The sequence below is a fragment of the Oncorhynchus tshawytscha genome, linkage group LG31 (genome assembly GCF_018296145.1).
Source record: "Oncorhynchus tshawytscha isolate Ot180627B linkage group LG31, Otsh_v2.0, whole genome shotgun sequence".
Classification (NCBI taxonomy): Eukaryota; Metazoa; Chordata; class Actinopteri; order Salmoniformes; family Salmonidae; genus Oncorhynchus; species Oncorhynchus tshawytscha.
This window is the reverse complement of record NC_056459.1, coordinates 7,593,590-7,613,804: the sequence shown is the minus strand read 5'-3', so window position 1 is coordinate 7,613,804 and position 20,215 is coordinate 7,593,590. Positions and strand designations below refer to the sequence as shown.

Here is a 20,215-nt window from a genome sequence, read left to right as displayed (position 1 = left end):
GAGCACGGGGAAAAAACAGTGGTAGGCTTAGAGAAATAAAACAAACTGGCAACAGACAAACAGAGAACACAGGTACACTGGGGATAATGGGGAAGATGGGCGACACCTGGAGGGGGCTGAAGACTAGCACAAAGACAGATGAGTATGATGTTCATTTAAATTAAATGAGTTTTCATTTCAATTGTTTTGTACATTAATCCTATATTGCTATTAGTGTCACTAAAAAAGTCTACAGATTGTTGAATGATTTCCTATCAAACGATTTGTTTCCAAAAGAGACTCCTAATTGTACACGTTGGAAGTCAGGTCTGAATGACTTGTTGATTTTGGGACAGTGTTGCAATAACTTTGACCAATAAATGATAACTGTACACTATGTAAGCCACAGAGACACGTTGGGTCACATCTCTTCAAGTGACGCATACTTTCCTGTGAGGCATCAATGACCACATCATTTCCTCTCTCGTAGATGAAATAGAACCAGTGTGGTACTTTGGTCACCTAGTCTGCGTGGAACTGAAAGTAGTTTGAGGATTCAAACAGACTCCATAATGTTTTTTTGATCAAGCAACAATCCACAACAGGATGTGTATTATCAGAGGTGTCTGTACATTACTATTTTGGCACTCACTCAAGATATGTACATTTTTAAGTCCATTGCTCTTTGACCTGGTACTGTAATAATGCATCTGATTATGACATTTGGGAATGAATATTCATATGCAATGGACCTTATTATTCATGCAGAAACCAATGACAAGTGATAAGTGTACGGTAAGCTTTCTGTCCTTACTGGAAGTGATTAATGTGCTGTGCATGTGGGTGGGTGCCTCGTGTGTGGTTGGGTGTGTGTGGTTTGTGACAGGGTGTGTGTTACATGGAATGTGATCCATTCAGGGAGGGAAGTTAGCCGTATTGGCCTCAACTCCGGTATCCAATGACCAGACTCAGGTCAGGTGCATGATGGAATAGGGCTGTCTGATCTGTCTGACATCCATCATGTCACCTCTGTCCTGCCTCACCTGGAGGCGTTGGGGTTGAGTAATCCTCCCCCCCCAGCTTTGTCCCTCTGACTGAAACGCCATGCTCTGAATGGTGCTGAGCGTATGCACGCTCACACGCACACACACACACACACACACACAGACTTACACTACAGATACTCAAAAAGAAACAGAACTCACTCAGACAGAAATGCAAAAGCAGATATGCACACACACAGACACACACACGTACACATGTACACACAAGTGCACATACACAATACAAAATGCATTAACACACACTTGCATACGTGCAAACATGAACGGTCATGTCTGTGTACTGTACATAGGAGTAAGTAAGAAATGAATGGTCATGTCTGTGTACTGTACATAGGAGTAAGTAAGAAATGAATGGTCATGTCTGTGTACTGTACATAGGAGTAAGTAAGAAATGAATGGTCATGTCTGTGTACTGTACATAGGAGTAAGTAAGAAATGAATGGTCATGTCTGTGTACTGTACATAGGAGTAAGTAAGAAATGAATGGTCATGTCTGTGTACTGTACATGGGAGTAAGTAAGAAATGAATGGGAAAAATGTAAGGGTGTACCTTTCAGCCTGGCCGTCACAATAACCGCAGTGCCACCTGCTGGTCCTTAGACCTTCTTAAATATTCCTCAGATTTTTGTGAGCTGATCGAATTATCCTCACTTTTTTTTACCAGGGTTGTGGTTAATTCCATTAACATTTCAGTCAATTCAGAAAACCAAATTCCAATGAAAAAGGTGGCTCCCTGGAATTTAAATGGAATTGACCCCAAAACCTGTTTCTACAAGATTGTTGAATGTTACTCCCTCTTTGTCTTGGCACTACAGAATGAGTGGCATATCTGTCTATCTATCCCTGCCCAATCATAACATCCTTACCAAAAACAAACTCAGAATTAGATGCTGGTAGTTAGGTTTGCTAGGCCTTAGTCTTGCTTGGCCAGACTCACAGTACCGTGCTAGAAAATCAAGACTATCTAGCAAGGCCCTAAAGTTGTGTAGACAGTCAGGGTTGGGCAGTAACTGATAACATGTAATCTGATTACAAAAAAGTTACCAGCAGAAATATTGTAATAGGATTACAGATACTTTTGAAAAACTAGATTACTCCTTGGATTACTTTTAAATTGAAAAAAGGTGCAAGTTTATGTTTGTTCCACCTGAGTGAGTCTGACCATAAGTGAGAGACCACTATGATGGCACACCAAATGCTTTGATGGAACCTTTTTGTCCTCTTCTCATGCCGCTTAAAGTGAAAGTAATCCACAAATAACTGAAAGTAATCAGATTACATTACTGAGTTTGGATAATCCAAAAGTTACATTACTGATTACAATTTTGGACAGGTAACTAGTAACTAACGGATTACATTTAGAAAGTAACCTACCCAACCACGTGTTGCCTAATGGTAATTATTTTTTCCCGTGTCAGAGCAGTTCTCCTGCATTGAGGCAGTTACTTCAAAGCAGCAGTAGTAGGACCACACACATTCTGGCAGGCTTATAATGGTTGATAACAGTAGCCAGAACACACTGACATTTCCCAATCCCTACCCCACCCCCAAACACAAATAGCATTACTCAACATCCTAAAGTAAGCAGTTTCAGCATTCCCTTGAAAGGAGTCATCCACTTCCTATATCTATTTCGATCAATTAGGGAGCGAGGACACATGGCTGACTCCCATATAGTGAGTGAATCCAGGGGAGTATCACAGAGCATTCTGGGTTGGGAAGATTTACTGAAAGGGATGCAGTAACAGATACAGGAAAGGGAGTTACCCTCTTGATACTGTCTGACTCAATGTGACAAAGGAAAGGCCCAGTAAGCCTTCACAACGTGGGTTAAAGGTACACGAGCACACACACAAGTGCGCATGCGCAGCACACACACAAAGAGAACCTAAGGACATGGAATTTATGTCATCTATCCCCACCGGTCATCAGTAGGTGATAGGATGTTGTGATGTGGGTCAGTGAGATGCTTTACGTGAGCTAAACATTCATTATTACCACCATTCCCTGTAGTCGGTTGGCTAATATCTATGGTGATTCCTGAGACATGATGTGCTGGAACGTAACCGTCCAACTTCGCACTAGTCGAAAAACACAGCAGTCTGATGAAGGTCATTGGGCGCAGCACTGCTCTGGAAATCGTATTGTGCTGTCTCTTAATCGTCATGGTTAAACACTGTGTTCCCTTGATGACCTAACTGTTAGTGACAGTGACATTAGCACGTCACTCACTGGATTTCACATATCGGGATTTCACAATAAGGTACTGGAGTTTATGTTGCGTTATGGATTAATAACACAATGAAAACAGGACTGTTTTCATTGGAAAATCATCAGATGACCCATTCATGGTTTATCAATGTAGTTTTTTCTATGCAACTTGTGTGTATACAACTCCCATATCCACACTAGTCAGTCACCCAAAAGTCAACACGGCCTAACTGTACTCACCTTCCCGTTCACATACAGTAAGTTCAGCAGCAGTACTACAGTGTTTTAAAGGCTTGTGGGGCGCTCTAGTGGCTGATCAAAGGGAAAATAACCACAGAAATGTATAGCAGAGGAGGAAGAGGAAGGGAGACATTCCACTCCTTCATTTTTTTCTGGTTCATATAAAGACAATGAATGAAGCAGACCAGACCCAGCTGCTAATGCACCGGAGCCTACGGGAGAGCCACCCTGTTAAGCAGACCAGAACCTACCTTTTTTTTTTTAAATGGTAAATGGCCTGAGTGGGATATCTTTATTTATCCATCAGCTTTTTGTATAGTAGCCCACATGCAACCATTTGAAAGCATTTTGAAGGCTAGTGGTGAAATCTAATTGCCTAACATAATCTACATTGATTGCACTGCATCTAAATGATTAAATACCCCACAAAACATGTCATAAAAAAACACAACATGAAACATGCATATGCTAATACTATATTCTACTTGTAAATAGTTAATTAGTAGCATTTTAATTAGAAAAGTTAGCCTATTACAAGTTGTTCATTTCCAGACATTTCCACTCTGGCTCCTGAGTGGCGCAGTGGTCTAAGGCCCTGCATCTCAGTGCAAGAGGTGTCATTGCAGACCCTGCTTTGAATCCAGGCTGCATCACATCTGGCAGTGATAGGTAGTCCCATAGGGCTGCACACAATTGGCCGGGGTAGGCCATCATTTTAAATAAAAATGTGTTCTTAACTGACTTGTCTAGTTAAATAAAGGTTCTATATATATATATAAAAGTCATGTATTTATGGAAATTATACAAATTATCTAAAATGTTTCAGTAATGAAAGCAGACAGGGATTGGAAATCAAACTGGTCTCAGAGCATTTCGTATGATTCTGTATGTAAATCCCAAACACCACATTTAGTATGATATGTTACATTACTTGTGTTTTGTATTCATTTGTGGATGTCCATCATCCATTTCGTATATATGTTACGAATTTTCTAAACCGAATGAAATGTATGGCATTTGGGACAAGAACACACTTCAAATCTAGGTGACCACCATTTGACAAAAACAACATTTGCATCATTTCCGGCAAAGAGAGCCTAATGACTGATTTACATGGTAAAGTTTGGGAAATACTGGTTGAATCAACATTGTGTCCACGACATTCCAACAACAAAAACATGAGCATGGAAAACTGATTTGGATTTGGAAAAAGTCATCAAAGGGAATCTGAACCTAAATCCAATGACATAGTGACCGTTTTTGTTGATTTCATGTTGAATTCAAGTAAGTTCACAACTCAACCCAATGTAAATCAAAACTAGATGTTGAACTGACATCTGTGCCCAGAGGGTTTGGTTATGCAGTGTTCACTCAGGCATGGTGTGTATTGCATTCAAAACACAGTTCTCTCTGGGTTTCCATATCTGTCTTTCATCATTACCTTCCTCAATAGAATAGACACTGCTTCTAATTTGTATTCAATATGCTTCCTCCCACGTATCTGACACCATAGCTAATTGTATAATACTACAGGACTGTCACAAGTTCTGAAGAACAATAGTTCTTTATTAAGGAATGTCATTAGTTAAATTAAATCTAGCATCTAATGTGAAAAATATATTTGCATGCTGTGACCTTATGTCTGACTCCTAATACTGTAAAGTGGAAATATTATCCATTTCAAAATGCGTCAATCTGTTCCTCTGGGACCCCCCAATTCAACTAGTCATCTAATCTTCAAGCCATTGATTCATTTTATCAGATGTGCTAATGCTGCAATGGCTAAATGTGCAACAACTGGGGTTCCCTGAGGAAAAGATTTGAAGAGCACAGTGCACCACAGGCAATATTACTGACAGGAATTGTCTCCAAACTGGCAACAAGCAACACCCCTTCCCATACAGCCCATGTAGTTTTCCTGAATGCTCCTACTACTCTGTGGTGCAGTCAACATGCTCATGACATTGAACAGCCAAATAAATGCTCTTTGTATAATGATTACACGGACATGGTTCATTTCCTGACCTAGAATAGCAACAACCATAATCCTGCCCTACAAACATGATGGGAAGTAAGATTCAACAACAGGCATTTTGTGAATCATCGGGAGCAAGAGTTGGCCTACTGACAATACATGGTTGTTTTTAAGAGCAGTCACATGATTATTCTTCTTTACATTACTTTTGTTCCCCTTTTAATGGTTGGCTCAATCAAATATCGAATCAACATTTATTTATTCAACAATTCTCTAAGTACTGATTGATAGGGTATATACAGTATACCTAATAATTAGTAGCCATTAGCCTGTTTCCTTCTCAAAAACACACAATAACAATTGTGTTTTGCAATAATTTCATTAAGGCTTATATTTCAATGATTCCAAATTTGTTTTCTTATTTGAATCGTTTTTTCTTTGTGTATACCACATAAAACATGTCATTATTGAAATATAATTTCATCACACCTCTCTTTCAATTATACTTACTAGTTTTTGATTTCATATTTATCTTCCATGCTTTTTATAATGATTCATGAAATGTATCTAATTTTCTACCAAACACACATTTATGGGTTTTTGTCTGCAGGATTAAATGTTGTTGACATTCTGAATATTCATTGTAGGCATGTTGTGCATCCCCAGCCTGCAGACAGTAGGCTGTAGTATAGTATTTGACCGTGTTATCAAGTGTTTCCATTGCACAAAAGCCCCCCAAAACTACATACAGAGCAATTAGCACCAACATTTCCAACTGAAATACATCTCTATACACTAGTGTTATGTACTTCTCTGTGTCCTCCAAAACAGTGTCTGTCTCCTCACTGAGAACGGGCCCCAGGCCCTACAGGTTAGCCACGGCCTGCCTGGCCACACTGTGCGCTGTCCTTCTGCTGTCCATCATCGCTGCGAGCACCCACTGTGAATATATCCACAGCAAACACACAGCGTTGTTTAAATGTTGCCTCCCTAAACCACTTCCTGATTTACCCTAGTGTCCCAATGTGACACAACATTTAAATAAAGGCCTCTGCTTCTGTTTTCTTCCCTCCGTTTGGTGACCTTTGTAATCTAACTTGTGTAACCAAATCTCGCTCTAGCCAAAAGGCTAGAGTCGGCCCTGCATCCCAGTAAATTACTAATATGAAACTCTACTTGCAACCTAACAAAGTCTGAGAGCTCAAAAAGCGGTGTGGAGTCAGTGATTGTTGCAGTGCCGCTAACTCTTATCCTGAACAAACCTTGATGATGTCATACTCAGCACATATAAAAGACAATGAAAAGACATTTGCTTGTTGTGTTCTATGGGGCTCCTTCTTATGGCTACCACATTCAACTAGCCTTATCAAAGGTACCTCATCACCTCTGCCCTACGCTCACCGCATTCTTTGTCTTTGCCTTCCCGTCTTTAAAGACTTGTTTTTTTTCTTCCTGGGTGCTTTGGACTGAAGTCCAGTCTCCTCTGCCTCAGAACGAGTCTGGTGGTCAGATCCAGATGCAGAGAGAGACCGTCAACGTAACGGCCCTGATTGCAGCCCCGAGAGAACTGCGGACGAGGAAAGAAGACCTTGTGAAGGAGAGAGATGAGCTTCTGACCTGGCCAAATCAGGTTGTGTGTGTGTGTGTGTGTGTGTGTGTGTGTGTGTGTGTGTGTGTGTGTGTGTGTGTGTGTGTGTGTGTGTGTGTGTGTGTGTGTGTGTGTGTGTGTGTGTGTGTGTGTGTGTGTGTGTGTGTGTGTGTGTGTGTGTGTGTGTGTGTGTGTGTGTGTGTGTGTGTGTGTGCGTGCGTGCGTGTGTCATGACGCTGAAGTAAAACATTTATATCTAAATCCTTTTTTCTGCTGTGTATGACAGAACCAGAGCCCACATCACCACTGTCACCTACGTCAACCCCGTTGGCCCTTTCAAACGCCGGTAACCTGTCCTCGGGACTGGCTGGTGCTCAACAGCAGCTGCTACTACATCTCCACCAGGAGTATGCACTGGCACAACATCCAGGACTCGTTCATGGAGATAGGAGGACACCTGGCCATCGTACACACTGCTGAGGAACAGGTGAGATGGAGTGGGGAGGGAGAGAGAGAGATGGGGATGAGAGAGAGAGAGAGAGAGAGACGAGGGGGTGGAGTTAAAGAGGGAAAGAGAGCTAGGGAGTGTGGGAGAAAGAGGGAGGGTGGGAGAAAGAGGGAGGGTGGGAAACAGAGGGAAAGAGAGAGAGGAGAGAGGTTGTGGATTAGACACTGTTGATTTTCTCAATTATCTGGTAAGGCTGGAAATAGCAGATCAATAGGGAAGATAAAGCCCAATGTCAAAACGATTGACACACAAATTTCCTTTCCTTTCTGCCAGGGTTCTGTAAGGGTCATGATAAATGCATTGAGTTCATTCTATTTTCCCGATATTGACCAAACTCGGGTGAATGATGCTTCTTGCTGTAGAGATTGGCGCTATGCATGCCCTGTTCAAAGGCACTTAAATATTTTGTCTTGCCCATTCACTCTCTGAATGGCACACATACACAATCCATGTCTCAATTGTCTCAATGCTTAAAAATCCGTCTTTAATCTGTCTCCTCCCCTTCACTGATTGAAGTGGATTTAACAGGTGACATCAATAAGTGAACATAGCTTTCACCTGGATTCCCCTGGTCAATCTATGCCATGGAGAGAACATGGAAAGAGCAACATTTCGTACACGTTAGAAACACTGTCAAGTCTCAACATATGCAAGAACATTTATATTGACCACACGGTGGCGCTATAATGGGCACATGTTTGAAATGTGTCTCATATACTCAGGGATATGAGTCTAGCTGACCCACACAATATCTCAGACACCATTGGCCCGATGTTGACAAAACTTTGGTGAATGATGAGTCTTGCCATAGAGATCCGGCATTTACAAAATGACACTGATTGGCCCAAGGTGGGCGCTATAGGAATCAACTCTACGTCTGTTAGTCACACGCAATATCAGACACCACAGGCCCGATTTGAATGACATTTGGGTGAATGATGTGTCATTCACCCAAATGTATCATTTGTGTGGGACAACATGTTTACTGTTGCCTTTTAAAATCATGTGTCCTGTTATACTCGTCATTCACATCTCAATGTAATCATGTCTCCTGTTATTTTTAAATTTTAAATTTTATTTCACCTTTATTTAACCAGGTAGGCTAGTTGAGAACATGTTCTCATTTGCAACTGCGACCTGGCCAAGATAAAGCATAGCAGTGTGAACAGACAACACAGAGTTACACATGGAGTAAACAATTAACAAGTCAATAACACAGTAGAAAAAAATAGAGTCTATATACATTGTGTGCAAAAGGCAGGAGGAGGTAGGCGAATAATTACAATTTTGCAGATTAACACTGGAGTGATAAATGATCAGATGGTCATGTACAGGTAGAGATATTGGTGTGCAAAAGAGCAGAAAAGTAAATAAATAAAAACAGTATGGGGATGAGGTAGGTAAAAATGGGTAGGCTATTTACCGATAGACTATGTACAGCTGCAGCGATCGGTTAGCTGCTCAGATAGCAGATGTTTGAAGTTGGTGAGGGAGATAAAAGTCTCCAGCTTCAGCGATTTTTGCAATTCGTTCCAGTCACAGGCAGCAGAGTACTGGAACGAAAGGCGGCCAAATGAGGTGTTGGCTTTAGGGATGATCAGTGAGATACACCTGCTGGAGCGCGTGCTACGGGTGGGTGTTGCCATCGTGACCAGTGAACTGAGATAAGGCGGAGCTTTACCTAGCATGGACTTGTAGATGACCTGGAGCCAGTGGGTCTGGCGACGAATATGTAGCGAGGGCCAGCCGACTAGAGCATACAAGTCGCAGTGGTGGGTGGTATAAGGTGCTTTAGTGACAAAACGGATGGCACTGTGATAAACTGCATCCAGTTTGCTGAGTAGAGTGTTGGAAGCAATTTTGTAGATGACATCGCCGAAGTCGAGGATCGGTAGGATAGTCAGTTTTACTAGGGTAAGTTTGGCGGCGTGAGTGAAGGAGGCTTTGTTGCGGAATAGAAAGCCGACTCTAGATTTGATTTTCGATTGGAGATGTTTGATATGAGTCTGGAAGGAGAGTTTACAGTCTAGCCAGACACCTAGGTACTTATAGATATCCACATATTCAAGGTCGGAACCATCCAGGGTGGTGATGCTAGTCAGGCATGCGGGTGCAGGCAGCGAACAGTTGAAAAGCATGCATTTGGTTTTACTAGCGTTTAAGAGCAGTTGGAGGCCACGGAAGGAGTGTTGTATGGCATTGAAGCTCGTTTGGAGATTAGATAGCACAGTGTCCAAGGACGGGCCGGAAGTATATAGAATGGTGTCGTCTGCGTAGAGGTGGATCAGGGAATCGCCCGCAGCAAGAGCAACATCATTGATATATACAGAGAAAAGAGTCGGCCTGAGAATTGAACCCTGTGGCACCCCCATAGAGACTGCCAGAGGACCGGACAGCATGCCCTCCGATTTGACACACCGAACTCTGTCTGCAAAGTAGTTGGTGAACCAGGCAAGGCAGTCATCAGAAAAACCGAGGCTACTGAGTCTGCCGATAAGAATATTGTGATTGACAGAGTCGAAAGCCTTGGCAAGGTCGATGAAGACGGCTGCACAGTAATGTCTTTATCGATGGCGGTTATGATATCGTTTAGTACCTTGAGCGTGGCTGAGGTGCACCCGTGACCGGCTCGGAAACCAGATTGCACAGCGGAGAAGGTACGGTGGGATTCGAGATGGTCAGTGACCTGTTTGTTGACTTGGCTTTCGAAGACCTTAGATAGGCAGGGCAGGATGGATATAGGTCTGTAACAGTTTGGGTCCAGGGTGTCTCCCCCTTTGAAGAGGGGGATGACTGCGGCAGCTTTCCAATCCTTGGGGATCTCAGACGATATGAAAGAGAGGTTGAACAGGCTGGTAATAGACATTGTTATAGACATTGTCGCATTCCAATGTAATATTGTCTCCTGTTATAGACATTATCACATCCCAGTGTATTTTTCATGTTATAAACATTGTCACATCTCAATATAATCATGTCTCCTGCTGTAGACGCTTCTGTTGGACCAGTTACCTCTGAGCCACTGGAATGCAAACTGGTTTGGAATCAATGACGAGACAGCCGAGGCAGACTGGCTTTGGGTCGATGGAACCAAACTGGTTCCATCAATCAACACTAAAAATGATTGGCTTCATACACATTGGCCTAAATTATCCCTGGACTGTGGTGGTGCATTTTTTAAACATTGAATCTGACTAACCATGTAAAACATGGTTCAACTCTTGTTTGATATACCAGAATTCAACTACACCTGGGATTGTTTAAATCTGGGTCTGAGTCCCATCATTTAATGTGAGAACCTGCTTTCTATTTTACAAATGAGTATATTAATTTCGTTTTTCAAATTGTTTGGTTTACTTGTGTTCTCAGTTGGTACATGTGATGCAAACAGGTTATGGCTCATTTGACTGTGTTTTCACTGTGGGCTCTACCCATTTGTTGTTCCATCTTTAAACTTCTTCATTTGAGCACCTGCCCATTTTGCATTGATGGACATGGTGAAGATTGATTACACTGCCTTTTTATATGCTGTAAATGAGACTTTTCACTGTTATAGCATTCTAACAAATTCATGTTTTGCCTTCATCCAGAAGATTACTAGAGAGTCTGTATACTGTTATGAGATTATCAACATGCTGCCTAAGGATCACAGCCTTAGAAATGGAATTGGGATGAACCTATGGAACCCCCTGCACAACTTTCATTCAAGATGAAAGCAGCCGTTTTAGTGGGTTTGTCAAACACTTGCAGCCCAACCCCTCCACCACCACCCCACCCAATGTTGTCAATGTTCTACATTTGCATTATCTCGTTGTTGGCTTATGTAATTTGCTAACTCATTAGGCCTAGTTTCCACATGTTGAATGCAAATGTGGCATTTGAGCTTCTAGAGACTGAGAGACAAGGTATCACTGCAAGCAGAAACCTTGTCTCGTCAGAACTGCAGGAGCAGTACTTTGGATGGACAAACTGGCATTTATCAGCGTCAATGTCCTTTTCATTGCAATCAGCATATTTGCAAACCTGTTTTTTGCCTTCTGCCTGTTCTGTCCTCTGCCAGGCAGAGAGCAACTCAAACAGCCTGTGAAGATACTACTGGGCTCGTTAGTTTGCTGCACCATTGTTTTCCTGGTTTCTCTTATTGCAATGAAATACTTCCTATTCACGGAACATCTGGAGCTCTGGCTCGCTGCTAATCTGATAGTGGGGTACACTTTCCCCACTAGTATGACAACCTCTGTTTGGCTGAGTTTCTTCTACTACACTCAGATTGTCCCTTCCCAGCAAGCTCTCTTCACCTGGGTGAAGAGGAACATCAAAATAATTATTTACTGGATCCTGTTTATTGACAGAGTCTTGTTTTTGTTTGATATTTCTCTTCATCTTCCCGCAATAGTTGATTTACTCAACAGTGTGTCTGGAAATGCTAATGGCACTTCCATATCAATGAACACTACGGTCTCTGCCTCTCCAAATGCCCTGTGTTACACTGAGATGGCACGTGTTGTCTTGAAAATAACCTACGTCTTTTTTGGACTCTGTGTGGTAGTTTGGTCGAGCTGTGCCACTGTGCGCTACCTGCACAGACACATGGAGAGCATGAAAGAGAGCGGCAGCCCCTTCTCCGCGCCCCGTCTGCACAGTCAGATGAGGGTCACCATCACTGGGATCCTGCAGGGGATTCTCTACATCATTTGCTTTTTGTGGCTCATCTTTTATATCTTCAAAGATTTTTTCTCTACAGATTTTGACAACAATGGAAATATCTTCTACACGGTCATCTCTCTGTACATGTTTGGCACCACTGTAAACCTGGGAATTGGTCAGTCTGTTTTCCGACAGAGGGCAGCTGATGTTTGGCATAAAGCTCAACAGGATGTAAGGTTGGCGAAGTTGTGTGGATGAATCCGTCAATGGCAGCATTGAACCTTATGCTTTGTTTTATTTAAACGAGTAATGCTGTGTTGAGTTATAGTCTTCCCCGGGACTATATCTACTCCGGGACTATATCTACCCCGGGACTATATCTACCCCGGGACTATATCTACCCCGGACTATATCTACCCCCCGGGACTATATCTACCCCGGGACTATATCTACCCCGGGACTATATCTACCCCGGGACTACATCTACTATATCTACCCCGGGACTACATCTACCCCGGGACTACATCTACCCCGGGACTACATCTACCCCGGGACTACATCTGCCCCGGGACTATATCTACCCCGGGACTATATCTACCCCGGGACTATATCTACTCCGGGACTATATCTACCCAGGGACTATATCTACTCCGGGACTATATTGATACATAGATGTAATCAATGCTAATAATCATTTGTCTTCATAAACATAGCCTAAATGATTTAAGATCCAATTGTTTTATAAACCAGAATTAAGCCTTGATTCACCTGGATTAATTTAAACTGGGTCTGTGAAACTGGCCCATAATGTAGTAGGCCATAATACTGAACAAATTAGTCATTATACTCTATTTACTTGTAATGTTTTTATTATGTGTTCCTCTGTAGCTCATTTGGTAGAGAATGGCTCTTGCAACGCTAGGATAGTGGGTTTGATTCCTGCGACCACCCGTACATAAAATGTATGCACGCATGACTAAGTTGTTTTGGATGAAGGTGTCTGCTAAATGGCATATATTATTATATTTCTACATATATTTTCCAACTGTATCTGACATGCAATTACATTGTGATATATTTGACTGCGTTTTTTAATATGTCAGACGTGTGATATTCCTATTTGTTTTTCCATCCTTTAACTTTTTCAGTGGACTATAATAATAGATGACATATAATGTGTTTAGTACGTTAAGAAGATTACTAAAATGCTGTAAATTGACCTCTATATTGTACTTTGGGTTAGTATGTGACAAATCTTTAACTTGTTAAAAGCAGCTTGTGAAATGTGTGACTTTGCTTTGTGTACGCAATAAAAAAATAACAAAAATGTGTACCCCAATGGATTTCCATTCAGGATAAGTAGGATATTACAAACTACTGGTTGGACCATAGAAATAAAATTACTTCCTGTTTTAAACCTATGGGTACACACAATATGGCCACCGGTCCATCCATTGACTTGAATGGCAATGACCATTCTAGTCATTCTATTTCTATAGGTCCATGTAACTACCTATAGCCCAGTTAAAGAGACGCCTGTGGCTCTGGATCCGTAGGTCACCGCCCCGTTCCGCCCCTGCCCCACACCTGCCCTGCCCCCCTGGATCCCCTGGAAAGATCCGTATCACCTTCAGTGCATGTGTTTCGTTACCTCTACTTTAAGCACACATTTTTGTGGTCACCTCTCCCTTCACATTTCTCACTGTCCAATCGTGAATGATGATAATTCTTCAGGTTTTACCGGTGAAACGTCCATGCAGCATCTGCATGCCAACCATTTGATCACAATCAGTTCCATGGGAATATGCATTTCGATTTCCTTTGTTATGTACAGTGTTGTTTCAAATTATGTACAGTGTTGTTTCAAATTATGCACAGTGTTGTTTCAAATTATGTACAGTGTTGTTTCAAATTATGTACAGTGCGCAAATTCTAGAGCAGATGGTGTTAACAAACCGTAGCATAACTGTTTTGTATCATTATGTGATCTTGGAGACACTGATTCAACTTGAATCTAACTTTATTAAACAAACACCATTTGTCAGAGTAGCCTGTTCTCTATGGCCCCGACTCAGACTTCTCAGTAGTTGGTATTCAGACTTACCTTATGCAGGTGCATAATGGGCTTCGCAGGCGTGGTTCCCTTGTGGGTGCTGAATAAATAAAGCTTTATTTATATAGGTTTGTCTCGCTGAGATAAAAAAAAAATATATATATATTTTGCAAGAGAGACCTGTAGAGGCACTGTAGATGACACAGTTCATTAGTGCACACATATTATATATGTTTTATTTATATTATGTACTGTGCATTATACCAAGATATGTTTGGTTGACTTTGTGGGGTTTTCTAAGGAAACCATGTTTCTCCCTGTGTAGCTTTTGGGAGGAGGGTGAGCCCAACAACCACATTGACGAAGACTGTGGCTACATCGTGAAGACGCGCAAGCTGGAGCGCAAAGCGGTGACCAGCTGGTACGACGCCCCGTGCACCATGTACTGGCCCTTCATCTGTGAGATAGAGATGCAGACCTCTGTTCCTGCTACTTAGCAATAAGCACTTACCAGGCCCATGTTGGACCTAGAAATACCTCCTCTTTGAGCTGGAATTGTCATTGTTCAAAATGATAGACCAGTGATGACCAACCCTTCACCTGGGTACACTGGTTTTTGCTCTAACCCTGCACTAACTTATCTGAATCAGATAATCAAGATTCAGATGAGCAGCTGATTAGTAGAATAAGGTGTGTTAGAGCAGGGCAAGAGCAAAACCTTGCAAGCCCTGTAGCTCTTCAGGAGGATGTTTGACCACCCCTGTACTACACTTTGGTAGACTTTTGCAGCATTATCAGGCCTGAAGGGGAACGCTCTACTTTACTAGTCTACCCTATTTTGCTTTTTCAAGGAACATGTTAGTTACTGTTGTGTCATCGAAGTGGTCGCCAAAGTTCAAAATCCTTCTAAAGCACTATCTGTCAATCAATAGTCATGTCATTTAGATTTACAGAAGAAGGAAAAAAGATTTATTAAAAGAGATGTTCAAATGATGTATAACAATGCAAATACATTTTATTCTGAATCTGTTGATTTTGTAAATAAAAATGATTCAAATGGAAAAATAGTCATTAACCTATTTACTATTATAAATTATCTTCTACAAACACTTTTACTTCTAGTAGTTACGGTTAGTATCAGGAAAGGGTAATATGGTTCTAGGTAATCTGCCTAGACCAGCACAGCTATATATATCCTGTTCCAGTGTCAATCTCTAGGCGGCAGTAATGATAGGTGTTTGGGACTGTCAATCACCAAAGGAAATAATAACATATATGCCTACAGTAGACCTACAGTATAAGTAACTTGTTTGCTAAATCATTGCCTCACCTATTTAGATGTGTGGTTTTATGCTATTTGAATACTGTGCAGGGGCAGGACTATAGATTTATGAAAATCTAGCAAGATTTTGAAGCATCGTTGAGTTTAGTTTATTAGTCTTTCAGCATTATTACAGGTTCCTCAAAAACTGAATTACTTTGCTGTTACGATTAAAAACATTGATGTGGAACAAATAAGACAATTTCCAAATGCTGTGAAAGTTTTTGCTCAAATCACATTGCAAAGTGTTGGACTGATAGACAAAGTGTGTATTGCCACTGTAAATAAATTCAACACGGCAGACATAATGCTCAACTAAGCCTACTACATAACGCTGTCATCATTACTTTGTCTCACTTTTCCCGTAACCTAGCAATACATGAGCTAAATTGCAGGTTCATTCAAAGTTCAGTATATGTCAATCTGCGCCAGTAACACTGCTTCTGTCCCTGTTCTGCTCCAATCCAGCCTGTGTGTGTGGTGTGACAGTAGGATGTGTACTGCAACAGCCAAATACACCTTTCTTGGACTAATTAAAGCACACATGCAGTATTTTTTATTACATTTTTAAATCATCCCTATATATGTAATAAATCACTGTGTGTTTATTTCATGAATACAACTCCAAATATATGATTAGTGAAAAGGTTCGTCTACACTCAAGAGCCTACCCGCTTACCTCTTGAAAGTAGGAGGATACATACGCAAGTAAAAGATGACTATTGGTCAGAATAGGTTGTTATCAATAAAACTTGATAATGTAGCTAGCTAAAAAAAACAAAGTGTAATTTAGCTTGCTTCATCAGAGTTTAGGCTTTTGGATAGAGCTTCACATGGGCAAGTCCTCGTCCTGGTAAAGTTGTCAGACCTTCTGTCATCACCACTACAGATGGCAAGCAAATCAAACAATATTTGGATATAGCCATCTAATTTATCCTCTTAAAGTTAGCTTTCAGGAGACTAGCTAGTCATTACGTAATCTCTTATTAGCTAGCTAGCCAATCAATCAATGTAGACTATTGTCTATAAGCCTGTCTGCAGCAATCGTGATTAAAAACTCTTAAAAACAATGTTGTAAAGAAGATACTGTTAGCTAACTTCGCTAGGTAGGCCTACGTTGGTTGGAGAAAAAAGTACATTACCACTATATTTAGCCAACTGTACAAAGTTTCAAACGGTAGCTTGAAAAGTAAACATTATCAGCTAAGACATCGGCAAATGCGGCCATCTGCTGCTTGACAGGCAGAGCCCACAAAAATGGGAATTGAAAATTAACATAAATCCCTCACACTTGTCAGGTATAGTTCACTTACTTTATATCACTCAAATATCCAATTAATGGTGGCCAATATTGAGTGATATCGTGAGGCTACACTAACGTATCTGAAATTACATGATCAAGTGATGTTCACTGATCATGAAAAGCATACAGTTACATTTGTAGTTCTGACTACGCTCTTCAAGAGGTGATGATATTACAACAAAATAAACTCAGCAAAAAAAGAAACGTCCTCTCACTGTCAACTGCGTTTATTTTGAGCAAACGTAACATGTGTAAATATTTGTATGAACATAACAAGATTCAAAACTGAGACATAAACTGAACAAGTTCCACAGACGTGACTAACAGAAATTGAAAAATGTGTCCCTGAACAAAGGGGGGGTCAAAATCAAAAGTAACAGTCAGTACCTGGTGTGGCCACCAGCTGCATTAAGTACTGCAGTGCATGTCCTCATGGACTGCACCAGATTTGCCAGTTCTTGCTGTAAGATGTTACCCCACTCTTCCACCAAGGCATCTGCAAGTTCCCGGACATTTCTGGTGGGAATGGCCCTAGCCCTCACCCTCCGATCCAACAGGTCCCAGATGTGCTCAATGGAGATCCGGGCTCTTCGCTGACCATGGCAGAACACTAACATTCCTGTCTTGCAGGAAATCACGCACAGAATGAGCAGTAAGGGTACCACATGAGGAAGGAAGATATCTTCTCTATAACGCACAGCATTGAGATTGCCTGCAATGACAACAAGCTCAGTCCGATGATGCTGTGACACACCGCCCCAGACCATGATGGACCCTCCACCTCCAAATCGAACGCTCATTCCTTCAACGATTAACACGAATCCGACCATCACCCCTGGTGAGACAAAACCGCGACTCGTCAGTGAAGAGCACTTTTGCCAGTCCTGTCTGGTTCAGTGATGGTGGATTTGTGTTGTTGCCGGTGATGTCTGGTGAGGACCTGCCTTACAACAGGCCTAAAAGCCCTCAGTCCAGCCTCTCTCAGCCTATTGCGGACAGTCTGAGCACTGATGTAGGGATTGTGCGTTCCTGGTGTAACTCGGGCAGTTGTTGTTGCCATCCTGTACCTGTCCTGCAGGTGTGATGTTCAGATGTACCAATCCTGTGCAGGTGTTGTAACACGTGGTCTGCCACTGCAAGGATGATCAGCTGTCCGTCCTGTCTCCCTGTAGCGCTGTCTTAGGCATCTCACAGTACGGACATTGCAATGTATTGCCCTGGCCACATCTGCAGTCCTCAAGCCTGCTTGCAGCATGCCTAAGGCACGTTCACGCAGATGAGCAGGGACCCTGGGCATCTTGCTTTTCATGTTTGTCAGAGTCAGAAGAAAGGCCTCTTTAGTGTCCTAGGTTTTCATAACTGTGACCTTAATTGCCTACCATCTGTAAGCTGTTAGTGTCTTAATGATTGTTCCACAGGTGCATGTTCATTAATTGATTATGGTTCATTGAACAAGCATGGGAAACAGTGTTTAAACCCTTTACAATGAAGATCTGTGAAGTTATTTGGATTGTTACGAATGATATTTTTTTGCTGAGTTTATTTAAAATTTATTCAACAATCTCTTGAAATCGCCACGCAGTTGTCAATGATTTTAGTGGAGCAGATTATGATGTCATGATCTGGCCCAAAAAGTCCATGCATTCTTTTTCAAACAGCTTTTACACAAAAGGGGGATTATCACAATTATCACAATTCCAGAGTGTTATTTCGACCTCACAGTTTGGACAAAGAAATTATCCGTAGAGGTCTGAGACATGATTGTGTCGAGGCACAGATCTGGGGGAGGGTACCAAAAAATGTCTGCAGCATTGAAGGTCCCCAAGAACACAGTGGCCTCCATCATTATTAAATGGAAAAAGTTTGGAACCACCAAAACTCTTCCGAGTGCTGGCCGTCAGGCCAAACTGAGCAATCAGGGGAGAAGGGCCTTGGACAGAGAGGTGACCAAGAACCCGATGGTCACTCTGACAGAGCTCCAGAGTTCCTCTGTGGAGATGGGAGAACCTTCCAGAAGGTTATGGTAGAGGCCTTTATGGTAGAGCGGCCACACGGAAGCCACTCCTCAGTAAAAGGCACATGACAGCCTGCTTGGAGTTTGCCAAAAAACTCTCAGACCATGAGAAACAAGATTCTCTGGTCTGATGAAGCCAAAATTGAACTATTTGGCCTGAATGCCAAGCGTCACGTGTGAAGGAAACCTGACACCATACCTACGGTGAAGCATTGTGATGGCATCATCATGCTGTGGGGATGTTTTTCAGTGGCAAGGACTGGGAGACTAGTCAGGATTGAGGGAAAGATGAACAAAGCAAAGTACAGAGAGATTCTTGATGAAAACCTGCTCCAGAGCGTTCTGAACCTCAGACTGGGGCGAAGGTTCACCTTCCAACAGGACAACAACCCTAAGCACACCACCAAGACAACGCAGTAGTGGCTTCGGGACAAGTCTCTGAATGCCCCTGAGTGGCCCAGCCAGAGCCCGGACTTGAACCCGACCGAACATCTCTGGAGAGACCTGACAATAGCTGTGCAGTGACACTCCCCATCCAACCTGACAGAGCTTGAGAGGATCTGCAGAGAAGAATGGGAGAAACTCCCCAAATACAGGTGTGCCAAGCGTGTAGCGTCATACCCAAGAACACTTGAGGCTGTAATCGCTGCCAAAGGTGCTTCAACAAAGTACTGAGTAAAGGGTCTGAATATTTATGTAAATGTGATATTTCCATTTTTATATACATTTGTAAAAAAAAAAATCTAAAAACCTGTTTTTGTTCGTCATTATGGTGTATTGATGAGGGAGGAAAACAATTTAATCCACTTCAGAATAAGGCTGTAACGTAACACAATGTGGAAAAAGTAGAGGGGTCTGAATAATTTCCGAATGCACTGTATGTCTGACTTTATAGTAAGTACAGAGTCATATGATACAAAAGCATTTATGTATGTGTTATAAATGTCCAAAAGGGTCTGACTTTAAAGTAAGTACAGCGTGATACGATATATAGTCTTTATGAATGTGTTATGAATGACCGAAGGTGTCTCACTTCACACAAAATATTACAGGACACTACATAAAGTGTCAATAAATAGGTTATAATCCACAGTTTACTGTAGGATGTGAGAGGTACTTAAATGGGTTGATGGACCTGCAAAGCTTGTGTTTGTGTATGTTTCAGAGCCAAGATGGTTTGGACTAGTCCAACCTCAGACTACCGCACCAGGTATTTCTCTTCTGTTCCCATGCTGGGGACCAGGGCTTGATTGCAACCTGTTACAATGGTGTCAACATGTTGTGGCTGATCTTTCAGCGGGGGAGCGGGTGA

General features: G+C 41.9%; 1 protein-coding gene across 1 annotated transcript; it reads left to right on the top strand.

Annotated features, from left to right (window-relative positions):
* Nucleotides 1–7,312: 7,312 nt before the first annotated feature.
* On the top strand, nt 7,313–15,094 carry LOC112233130 (CD209 antigen-like protein D). Its single transcript, XM_042309862.1, has 3 exons — nt 7,313–7,544; nt 10,556–10,667; nt 14,587–15,094. Exons 1-3 carry the CDS (start codon nt 7,467–7,469, stop codon nt 14,760–14,762), a joined length of 366 nt encoding a protein of 121 aa, XP_042165796.1. The 5' UTR covers nt 7,313–7,466; the 3' UTR covers nt 14,763–15,094.
* The last annotated feature ends 5,121 nt before the right edge of the window (nt 15,095–20,215 follow it).